The 12,820-nt window shown below is 31.8% G+C and overlaps 1 protein-coding gene across 4 annotated transcripts in view; it reads right to left on the bottom strand.

Annotated features, from left to right (window-relative positions):
• LOC108691832 (beta-1,4-N-acetylgalactosaminyltransferase bre-4-like) overlaps window positions 1-12,820 on the bottom strand; it is a 132,938-nt gene that overhangs the window by 22,340 nt on the left and 97,778 nt on the right. For all 4 annotated transcript variants that reach the window (XM_018199757.1, XM_018199760.1, XM_018199756.1 and 1 more), the window contains one exon: window positions 10,180-10,608. In XM_018199757.1, coding sequence (XP_018055246.1) covers window positions 10,180-10,337 — 158 coding nt within the window. In that variant the 5' untranslated portion in view covers window positions 10,338-10,608. The remainder of the gene's footprint in view (window positions 1-10,179; window positions 10,609-12,820) is intronic.

Here is a 12,820-nt window from a genome sequence, read left to right as displayed (position 1 = left end):
AAAATATTGAATAAGATAACATTAAATAATATATTGGTTATATTAAATTCAATTATATAAACAAAATTTATAATACAATTTTTAGGAAGAAAGATTAAAATCTCTCTTGCGTTACTAAAGACATTTTCCTTGAAGTTCAAACAATCATAAAAGATCATATGTATCACAATGAAGAAATTTGATGAAGAGATTTGTCATTTTACAAAGAAGACATTTTTTTCAACATTAAATGTACATTATCATGTTAAACGTACAAGTTTTCGTCCGATCATTTAAGTTAAATAATATTGAACACAGTTTAATATTTAAATGGGTGATCTTTTGGAAACATCATGTACTGTTAATATTTTTTTGGAACTCAGTTATTTTATGTGATCTTAAATTTATTTATTTTATATCGTACTTATACATCTATTATCGTCTATTATATATTTAAAGATATTTATAAAAAGATTTATTTTATGTATATATTATATATGTTACATATACATAAATTATCTCTCATATTCAATAATGTTCTCTCCTCCTCTTAATTATTATATAAGCAATTAATTATATTACAAATTCCAGACCAATAGCAAATACGTAACGATTCCCTAATTTAGATATAACCTCTATCCCAACTACGAAATAGTTTCGATGCCTCGTAATATTTCGGGAAGGTGGAGAACGCCGGTGGTATTGAACGTCATCTCGAATTTAATTAAATCTGCTTCGTACCGCCGTTGCACATCCGTTTGGATTGGATGGGTGAAGCGAACATCTAGAGAATCAGCTAAGAGCGACTAACGATTCAGTTGATTGCGAGACTTAAGAGAATTCGACGATGCTGACGACGATGAAACTAGCGTCGACGACAAACAATCCGGCCGATCAAACAAACGAGCGGCTTAAACCGCGTGTTAGAATTCGAAATGCATGTCCTGTGCTATTGAGGATTAATTTGTTCCTAAAATGTAATGAGTATACTACGAGGTGTGTATAAGTACCAGTTCAATTCGCAGATCAAATAAATATGAAAAATTAAAAGAATTTAAATATATTAATACATTAAATAATAAACACTAGAACATTTATTTTACATCATTAGAACATTAAACAATATTAGAACATCTATAATAATGCATTAACTGATTGATGGATAGATTTATTTAGATAAACTTTGATTTATTAATGTAATTTATTAAGCTTTGATAATTAATGTAGATAAACTATGATTTATTAATTCAGCAATGAGCAAACTAATAGCATATATATGCACTCAACTGTTTTCATGAATCATGAAATACAAAATTAAAACATTGTGTAATATGTTACAAATATAAAAATGTAAAGATTACATATAATCATTACATATAATTATAAGCAATAATAATTATAACGTTCATTAATATTCATTCGTGAATATATAATTAAAAAAAAAGGAGAGCTGAAAAAACGATTATTGTAATTATTTATAAATATTGATAAAATTCAACATAAAAAATACAATTAAGACTAAACTGATAGTAAGCTGTAAGTATCTTCTTTATGTGTGTGCGTGTATAGTTGTAAGGAAGTACCGATTCGGTGGAATCTCGTCACGTTCGGAACGGCATAAATCTGACGTGACTCATCCTGGCCGTCGATATATGAACGGCATATATGCACTGGCCACCTGGCACAGAAATACTTTGCCGGCTATGCAGCATCCGATTCGGAATTCACAGAAATCTTTCCCCTCGCTATAGAGAGACACGGAAGGTATCTTCGCAATGAGCGGGCACGCGGAAAACGGTTAACAGCGCGGCAAGCTCAGCGAGAGTCGCCGATACATAAAGATTTCTCGATATAATAATGTACGATAAGGGTATTTAAAAGCGACGTACGTATGACGACTAGTTATCATCACGAAATCATAAAGAAACCGCGAGTATTTCCCAAAAATTCGTTTCCCAAAATTCGTTTTCATCTAAGAATGAACAGAAAACATACGTGAATCTAAAAAATAAAATTTTCTTATATTGAATATATCGTTATATATTGAATGATGAAGTATAATCTTAATTAAAATGCATGAGAGTAATTTACTTCAATTAATAATAATTATTATGTAAAATTAAATTCATTCATTTATATATAATTATTAATTCATCAATAATAGGACTTATACATTAATTGATTTTAATCTTAACTGATATTTATTATTTCAATAGAAATTAAAAATCGTCAGTCCCGTAAACAATCGCTTAATAAAATCTTTAATGGCAAAGTTAAGAAGATTATTTCGACAGGTGGTGATTTCTCGTTAAACTTTCCTCAGGGATAAATCGCTTGTCTGTCAAGGGACGCTTACGTTGGCAGGATATCCGATAACGATGGGACCTTGTCTTCGATAAAATCCATTTCTGGTATCGGATGAAGTTTCCCATACTACTTTTATATCAATTCCGATAATTTTATTTTTTTTTCGATTTTAGATGGATATCGAGGAACCAAGACTTTTAACAATGATGCATTTTTAACATCGGGATATCGCGCCGGTTCACGCTTTCCGGAAGAAGAACGGAAAAGGAAGGAATGACGGACTCGAGTGTCCTCGGGGATGCCGAGGTCGTCAAAGCGCGAGAAAACTCCACATCGATCGGCAATGTCGCGCACGGAAACGTCCGTTAAAAGTTTGACAGGATCTCATACCTAGAGTCTCACCGCAAAGTGGAATTTCAGAAGATAGACAGGGATGAAGCAAGAAATAAAAACAACGCTGCTGGACGCGCCAACAAAGATTTAAATACGTGCCAGACCACCTTGTGCGCATTATAATCTTTTTTAATTTTTTAAAATTAAAATAATAGACGTAAATAATATTAACACATCTCTAAGAACCTCTTGTGTACATTTTTTAGATGTATGTCCTAAGTTTGGATAGTAATTCAATACTACTCGGAAAAAGAAAGAAAAGGATTTATTGATCCTGTCGGCCTTCATTGGCGGTGGGTTCAATGTTCGAGACATGATCAAACAAGTAATTTACGACGTAATAAGGTTAATAGAACGTGATAAGGTTGATAGAACGTAAGACTTAATATTAAGAAAAGTATCGCAAAAAATATTTTCATTTCGAGGATATCATGTGATAGATTCTATCTCAATTATCTCTTTCTGTCGCTCTAATTAAATTATAATTGAATTAATGTTATATATAATTAAATTAATTAAATAATTATATAATAATTTAGTTTTTTATAATTGCTTCTTCAATTTTTTTCATACAATCAACAGAAACTTTCTTTTCTTCTTGATATTATATATACTTAATGTATTTAATTATTAAATACGCTCACTTTATTAAATGTAAGTTACTTCATTATCACACAATTTATCGATCACGAGTAAATTTTTTTCATTAATATTATTCTGATATTATTCTGAAGTATTCAAAAAAAGAAGGAAAATACAATTTCTTAAATAATTTCTGAAAATTTTATAATATTTAAAAAGATCATATCTTGAATTTTATATAAATAAAGAAATTAAATTAGCTACATATAATTAATTAACAATCTCTCTCTTCTTTTTATTATTTATAACTTCAAGATTAACCTTAATTCATGAAAATTTTTTTCATTGTTATATCCGAGAAGCTATATACTTATCTAGACTTTAGCTTTAATTCTATCGAAAATTCTGTCAATAAAAAAAACGATGACAGCACGTCGGTACAAATGTTAACATATTTGCAGTTTTAATTTAAATCCACCCGTGACAGGATTCGGAAATTTCACGTCTCGAAGGAAAGTCACGTAGCAGGGCATGTCTGATCCGATGTCTGATATTCTCCGATGGCGATATAACATAGACGATCAAGACAGCTAAATCCGACGGCGTGACGAGACTGCACGCTCGCATAACTCGGTGAGGAATTTACCAGGGAATATTCTTGACTTTCGATATTCCCAGAGGATTCGTCCGATGGGACATAAAGATATATTAATGCCTAAAATAATTATCTCTTGCTTTGGGAAGCATAAATATCAAATATCGATTTAGAAAAACATCATGAGTGCAAAATGATCAAGGAATAAAGATGAATGATTGTTAGAAGTATTATGTAATTCACGCGCATAAACAGTGCAAATATACATGCAAATATAAACACTTCGCTAATAATTCACAATACCCCAATGCTCGAGCTTATTGAAATGACGAGAGACGTGCATTCACATTGTTAGATAATTCGAAGCAATGATTCTCAAATTCGCAGAAAATATTTGCATTAAAGTGTAGAACTTTTCAAAAGTATTAAGTTATTATAATGAAAGAACTTCGGAAGAACTTCTATCAGAAAACAAAAGAGAAAAAATCCATTCCAGTATAAAATATTTTTCAACTTGACATTCAATAAATCGTAATGTCTAAAATAGTATTAAAAATGTAAGGAACAATCTTTTATAAATAAATAAATTTTTTATTGAAAAAAGCAAGTTTAAAATTAAAAACTATTTTTTTAATATATCAAAAATATCGTAAAAGCGTTTTAATTTTTACGTAGGTATGCATTATTACTTTTTGAAAATCATAAAATTCTTTCTCAATAAATAGATAAATAAAAAATTCTTTTGTAATCAAAGGAAAAGTAACAATTTTGTTTTAATTAAATACCAATTCTTGTTATTTTGAATGCATAATTTCAATAGTTTCAATATGAATAATAATAATTTTATCGTTAACATAAAGTCAATACATATCAAATTCAATCTTTGCTTTGTTAAATATAAATAAATGCTCTCATTTAAATACGAGAACTTCTAATAAAATACCTCACCGTAAGCCATTAATACGATCCGATAAGACAGATCGCATCGGGCAATGGCATCACCGTGTAATGATATAGCCTGTTAATGTGACGTGGTACTGGAACAATATCTAGCAGCTTGATTTGTAGTAACGATCGCGGCAGTGTCTCGTGTTCGATCGCATGTGCTCGCAATCGCGCAATCCAATCTATAATTTATCCTCGCGGCTACGCGTATCGTTAATACGCATCGCGTCATGAAATAAACCAGTCAATCACGGCTTGGCATTCTAATCCTATGACGCACATCCAGCAGCTAGAATATATCAACTCCATTTCTCTTTCCTAATTCTAAAAAATCCAATTCAATTTTTATTGATTATATTTAACTATGAAAAATTGTAACTTCTGAAAACAAAGTTTCTTCATCTCCTTTATTTATAAAATAAAAGATAAAAAATTTAAACAATAATCGAGATATAATTATACTCATTATGTTTATTATATTAATTATGTTTATGTATGATATATATATAACGAGATAACTCATAAATTGTGCTATTATTCTATAATTACGAATATCATGGCAATTATGGGATAGTCTCAGTTGACAGGTGAAATTATCAACTTCCCTTTTCCCTTTGGTGACATTTTAATTACTGCCAGCAATATCGATAGCGTAAGAATTGTGAAATACAACCAACGCATGAGATAATCGGCGAAAATGTCACGTGTCATTATTACAACTTATCGTTTTGTGTCGGTTGCATAATGCATACTGCGTCATCACATAACCCGATGCAACTGAGCGAGTTACGACAAAGGGTGACAAATTATCGTGGCTAGAGAGACGACGAAATTTTAATGTAATAACTCAGCTTTTGAGCATTGTGTACAGACTACAATCATAATGTTACTAGATATACCATCATTAGTTTGTGCTAATCAAATTTTCAACAATTTTCAACGATGTTTATAACAATGTTTAAAGTCATTCGCTGCTGTGTTGGGCATGATTTTATGATGTGTAAAAATATATACATTGAGGGCAAAAAGTATTCGTATTGGAAATTTTTTATAAAAAAAATGTTATTTGTAGAAAATAAACATTAATTAACAATTTTATACAATGAATACATTCTGTTCTAACATAAATAAACGAGCTTCGCACTGATTTTAAAAGCTAAATTTCTCGTCTGTACAAATACTTTTTGAGTATCAAACGATACAATTTTTAATTTTCGCTTATTTTTCAAATGATATATTTTCTATAATTAATACACATCTTTTTGGTAATATATAATTTTAGAAACATACAGTCTATTTTATTCTATTATAAATAAATTGTTAATTACACAGCAAGAAATGATTGTCAATTAAACGTCGGATCGACGTCAAATTAGTGTTGAAATCATCGAATTTATATCGATTCGACATCATTCGATAACTCATTTCTCGCTGAATAATATTTACTTTTTAAAAATAAAGTTTTTTAAAAAAATATTTGCTGTATGAATACATTTTGCACTCATTGTATATATTCGGCCAATTCGAGAAACTCAGAAATAACAGATTGTAAATTTGTTCCTTTCTTATTATGTATCATGAGTTATTTACCGTTAGCTTTTAATGAAATAATATAGAAGCAAGAAAGCTTGGTAATTATGCAAATAGATGTGCGTCATACTTTTATTAGCAAGAAATCAATCCGTAATTTTTAAATAGCTTGAGGATATATACTAAGAAAACTATGAAAATAATAATTATATTTTATACAAATCAAGAAAAATAAATTAACTATTCAAAAATAATTACTCAAGCAGTAAATATAGAGGAAAACGCTAGCTTACCGTAAGTTATCAAACATTATTTCGAGAATTCGCGTGGTAGTGTACACATTTTTGTGTAGTTTGTCTTTTTTTTAATGCAAAACTTCAAAGTTTATAAGAAAGAAACCTCCATGATAAGGCTAAATAAATTTGCGACATCAACATTGTGCGCGAGTAAGGAGCATGTTTTCTTTTTGAGAACCGGGCCTCAGTCTTGATCTGTTAAGGTCGCGTTATGCCAGCGGAACGTGAGCAACAGCCACCTCCGCATTTTCTCACTGCACGTTCGTTGGCGTGTCGCTTTGTAATAATAACGGCCGCTACAACACGAAGGCGAGACGCGCCTTTCATTACAGTCGCTGCAGCGCGCGCCAAAAGCACCTAATTGCAGAGATTAGAAACGGCAATAAAAAGAAAACAGGCACGAGAAAAGTCGCACGAAATTCCCCGACATTCTCCATGTACAACAATTTTGGACAGATATTTATTATTCTGCAGAAAACATAACTATTTGATATGGTCATGTGACAAAAAAATATAGCAATCTTAATTTAAATTTTTTAAATAAACTCGTAGACAAATCTTTCTTTATAATTGTAAACTCTTGGGACAATTATTTCTGTTATATAAAATTTAAACTGAAAGGACTTCACAAAATAAATATTTTCATATCAGAAGACACAAAGTCGGTGCTAAAATAAATCGATGCAAAGCAACGAGATCAACCGTATATCTTTACGTTAAAAATTAGTCTCAAGAAAATGCTCAGAAATTTTTATTTTTTCATTTGAAATTTAGTTTAAGATTAAGACACAATGGCCTATGTCTAGGTGTCATTGGTGGATCTTCAATGGAGGATCGCTTCCCGAGTTATTATTATTAGTTTAACATTTTGTGAGAAATTGTTTGCAAAATTTGTTTGCATTGTTAGATTTCAGACCTTCGCTCACTCGATCGATATCTATAGGGCGAGTGACCGATTATTTCCCATTATGAAAGGCTTCGTAAACCGCATGTGTACCAGTATCATCATTAAGCAGCCACTTTGCCTCGTTACATAGTCAGATAATGAGATTTCCTATATATCTGCCACGAACTCCAAGGGATAAGAACTGATCCTAAGCTATACACTTGCCTAAATATATATGTGATATACAAAACGCTATATGAAGATCTATATAAAGGGTACTCTCATTCCTTTGTACAAAATACAAATTTAAAGCATGGATCAACATTCTCAAGCATGAAACAAAGAGAATGAAAGAAAAAATTCATATCAAGTAACCGTAGAGTTTTATAAAATTTTATAATTATTCAAAATTTTAAACTAATTTTATCTACCAATAATTTTATTGTAAAGAGAGCCTGAACGTTTTTGGGAAATAGATAAAATGGTGATGAGGTGATTCTGAATTTAAAATTCATCCTTTCTTTTCTTTGAATATAGAATTCGTAATTTCGATCAAACTCAATAATATCTCGACTCAATAATATCTCGACAGAATAAATTTTTTATAGTGAGACAAGTTTACACGTTTCAGTAAATTCATCAAAATTGAGATGACTAGCGCGCGATTGAGATGATAGCCGATGGCTGTGAATTATTAATGTAGCTTCAAGGGAGAAAGGAGGGAGAGCCATGGATAATTTTGCAGCGAGGCGAATGTGATTACGCGGTTCGTTACATGTATCTAGCATCAATGTTACTTAACATGGTTGGATGCACACGCTCAAAGTATTCATTGCAACGCTGAAAATCACATTACAGCCAGTTTTGTGATAATAATGATAATTATAATAAGCGATGTATCATTATACGAAAAAACATTTCTACAGAATTTAATCATAATTCGTGTTTTGTATCCATCCTTCAATTATTTATCAGCTAAACAATCCGCAGAAACGGCAGTTATTACATTGGTGGACAATTCAACGATTAAATTTCACCGCAGATAAATGGAACCGATTGAACATAACAAGAGAGTGATTTGATCCACTCTTTTACTCGGCCGCTTTGGAAGCGTATATTTTCGGTTCGTGTCATTGTTCAATTTCATTCAAAACGCTTTCCTCTCAACGCATTGTGAAAAACGTCGAATAATTATTGAGGCGTTGAAAAATGCAAAGCCCTTTTTAAAAGGATTGATTTTTAAAAAAGCTTTATCTTTCATATAAATCATAATTTATTTAATGTTTCTTCTTAATTTCAAAAATTTTATACATATATATGAAAAAATGATTGACTATATATGCTATATAGTTCAAAAAATAGAGTTAAATAACATTAAAATTACAAGACGCTGCATAAAATTAATGATTGTGTAGCCAGTAAATATATTAATCTTTTTATAGCTCATATAAATAAAAAATTTGATGTGTTGAAGAATTGTAATAATTATTCCAGCCAATAATAAGCGTGTAATTTTAATCGGTATTAAGTGAATTTAAATAGCATTAAATTATACGTATCTTCTTACAAATTCCATTCCATCGTTCTACTTTAATAAATAAAGTATATAGTTCATTTTGATAGGATCTCATTAATTTGTTGTACGTCATTGAATGTAATGAAGCTTTTAGCTTCATTGAACATTAAATACTGTTAATCACAAATATGAAGAAAAAGATTCGTTGAGAGATGAATTGAGTTAACAGCTTTCCGTGTAATTATTCGGGAACAATTTGTCTAAAATCATTAACAGTGCAATAGTACCATTGACTACAAGTCCAACTCAATTATCGCGGACAAGAAATCTCTTCAGCGAAATCTCTTGCGAAACTTCGCCCGAGGAAAGTTCACGTCAACAGTGCACAGTACAGAGGGAAGACAGGAGTCTGTTGTTTGTGTACGCTCACGAATTCGCACCCGTATTGTCGTATTAATAATACGACAATAATACCAACGCGAATTCACGCGAGCGAGGCGACGAGTCGATTATTAAGCCGGGGAATCCAACACCCGCGATTAACGCGGAATTACCGGGACACCTCCTGTCGTTGCGATAATGCACCCGCGCAATGATGGAATTTAAGCTGTGGAATCCGCATGAGAATCGGGATGTGCACGCCGAGTAACTTCCAAGATGCGCTTTGCGAGATTCACATGGAGCTAGAATTAGTACTTAACGCTTCGCCGAAGACGCAGAGCGTCTAGATTTATAGCAAGAGATATATAGCAAGTCGGAAACTCGATATGTCCGCCAAATGGTTTAACTTACCAATTCGAGTTAGTAGATTAATAAATGATTTTCACATAAATGACGAAAGTTTCAAATTTACGAGATATTTTCCAATGTATAAAATTATATAATTCGTAAGCAATAACTTAATTTATCTAAGGTCTATTCAAAAAATTCAACATCTAAAAGTTAGATATTCAATTTTAAGTTTGATATTTGGAAGAACAAAATTCGACATCCAATCCTTAATATCTAAATATTCCGTGTTTTATGCTCGAATAATATGTAACGTCTTTTTATAATTTGTTAAATAATATTCCAAGAGGCGACTCGTAACCCACAACACTAGTGCCTAAAAACGCCAAAGCCGGATGAATAAAGCAAAGACGACACTTACCTGGTCGTGTTGATCGTGAAGATGGTCTCGATGGATCGACGATCGAGCACACCGCCGCTAAGCAGATACTGGACGGCGATCAGGGCGAGGACGACGCAGGCGAGCGCCTTGAGATGGGCACGATGCCACAGTGCCACGGCTGCGGCGGCCACAGGCATTGCATGCGCGAGACACCATAACTCCTTTCTAGCCGCCGTTAGAGGAGCACCACCGTGCACCACGAGGCACTCCTCCCTGCTGGCCGCTTCCAGTTTCAGCTGCAGTTGCAGCCCTCAGGCCAGGGACCGACCCTGTTGCAGTTCTTCTTCTCCTCCCGGAATGAGCACGAAGGGAGAAAAGCCTCCTGGGGCTCCTCACTTCCGCTCACTAGGAGCATCACCCTCGCAGCGTCTCGCGACCGTCCCCTCGGACGACAATATGTCGTGATACCTGTGCAACAGAAATGTTAAGAAACGTTAAGAAAGTTTCTTGCTTTCTGAGGGATCTATTATAATTAATAATTAATTTATTAATTATTAATTAATATCAATATCGTTATCAATTTTTTATATATAAAGCTTTATCATAAAATTAATCATATACATAATTATATCGTGAATTATTTTACTTATAATTAGGTATAGGGAATACACATTTATTAAAATTTATTTCGATAATTTGATCTATTGGCTAATTATCTTCTACAATTTATTAACATTTCATAATATCGATTTCTTCTTTAATCAATTATTCTCAATTTTGATTCGCTGAAAGGAGAGAATATTTCCGCGACATAAACATATAAAATATGAAAGAGACACGTGAGATATGTTTAAAATTTCTATAAAAAGAAGTAGCAGAACCAGCTGATAAAATATTATCTTTATGTATTTAGATTCAGATTTAATTACACCATAAATGTGGATACCGGTGGCGACTCCGTGTGTGAGAGCGACTCGTAAATTCGTAACCGAGGTCGCAAGTTCAAACCACGCGCCTTATATATGCATAATTTTATAATCTGTATTGACTTTCACAGAAGAAGAATTTCCTTAGATCTAGGTGACTTTTTGAGTAGGTTCAGACATACAAGGACTGATATGTTTTATCCCCCTCTTGCTACTACTATTATGTCATAACTAAAATGTACGAAAAATATTTTATTAGCTAATTCTTTTTCACAGAATGACAAAAAAATAAGAGGATAGATTTAAATAAAAAATTAATGCATTCTTTTTCTTGTGAGTAAAGAAAAATAATTTAAGTGCGATATGTATAAAGATGTGAATTTTTCACGAGATCTTTCGCTTGACCTCGCCTTCAAGTTCCTAGCTAATATTACGCGGAGCCATTAACACCGTAAACTGTAAAATTTATCGCAAGGCAGCTTGGAAAAATGTAATAATACCAGCAGCATCGTATACTTTCCGAAAGTTACGATCCGTGCTCGATGAAATGAAAAGGAAGTTCTTAAAGATATGGAGAACTAAAAACACTATATACGACAGTACTAAAAATGAGTTTACCTGACAGTATTATAATTCTATTGTCAATTTTTATTGAGATATCACTAATGTCGACAATTTCGTTATGTAGTCTAATTCTTTTGTCGCCTATTTGTATAAAAGTAAATGTAGCATTAATTTTGAAAAAAAGTTAATTAATATTTAATAATCAATATTAATTAATATTTAATAATCAATTTTAGTATACAAAACACAAGCTTTTTATTAAATAATGTAGAAAATATAAAAATCTAATTAATATATTTTCAAAAATTTCGAAGAAAAGGAAAAATCAGTTGCAGACAAAAAAGAAATAATGCTATTTTTTTAAATAGTGTAAAAAATTGTATCAACGTGATATTAATATATCTATGAGTTCATTTCTACAAACGGATGATAATAAGATTAATGAGAGACGCAGCCGAATCCGATACGATGTCGAGGAAATCGCTACATTATTGGAACTTCATCGAATCAAACTACGTCAGTTACTCCACACCACGCCGACCGAAACTAATCCGAGTTTATGTGCTGGAGGAGCTTCTGAATAGTCGTGTTTAACGAGTTAGCGGACTTATCGACCTGCAATGGCAGCTCATTCGATTGTTTTGGCACAATCTTTATAGTAACTCATCTATTAAAAAGTAATTATCGGCCTTTATTATCGCCGATAATACGGCGGGGATTTCAGATCCTGGCTCGTTCTGTATATTTTCGGTTTGATTAATCTGTTGATTAATTAATTGGTAAATTTGCCAGACTACATGAATAAACACGCGTATCGTTCTACGCGAATGCAGATTTGATCGCGCAACTCTGCCAAAGCAGAATTCGTTACGAGTTATGATACAGCGAGAGTGAGATTAAAAAAGAAAACTTCTGCAATTGCAAATTTGGAGTGAAATAAAAGAATCGAGTTGACACACACGGTGCTTTATTGTCAGTAATTACAGAATAAAAGCTGAATTCTAACAACCTGTAAGCTTTATTTTCATTTTATATTCTTTTTTTTTATAAAATCTAACGCAAACAAAAATTATAATAATATATTCATATACTATTGTTTTTTAATTATATTTGTGTAATTGTACTCCACATTAATATTCTTTAAATAAAAACAAGTGTGATTCAATATATATATATATATATATATATAT

Source organism: Atta colombica, unplaced genomic scaffold (assembly GCF_001594045.1).
Source record: "Atta colombica isolate Treedump-2 unplaced genomic scaffold, Acol1.0 scaffold52, whole genome shotgun sequence".
Taxonomy (NCBI): Eukaryota; Metazoa; Arthropoda; class Insecta; order Hymenoptera; family Formicidae; genus Atta; species Atta colombica.
This window is presented reverse-complemented; position numbering and strand designations above follow the sequence as displayed.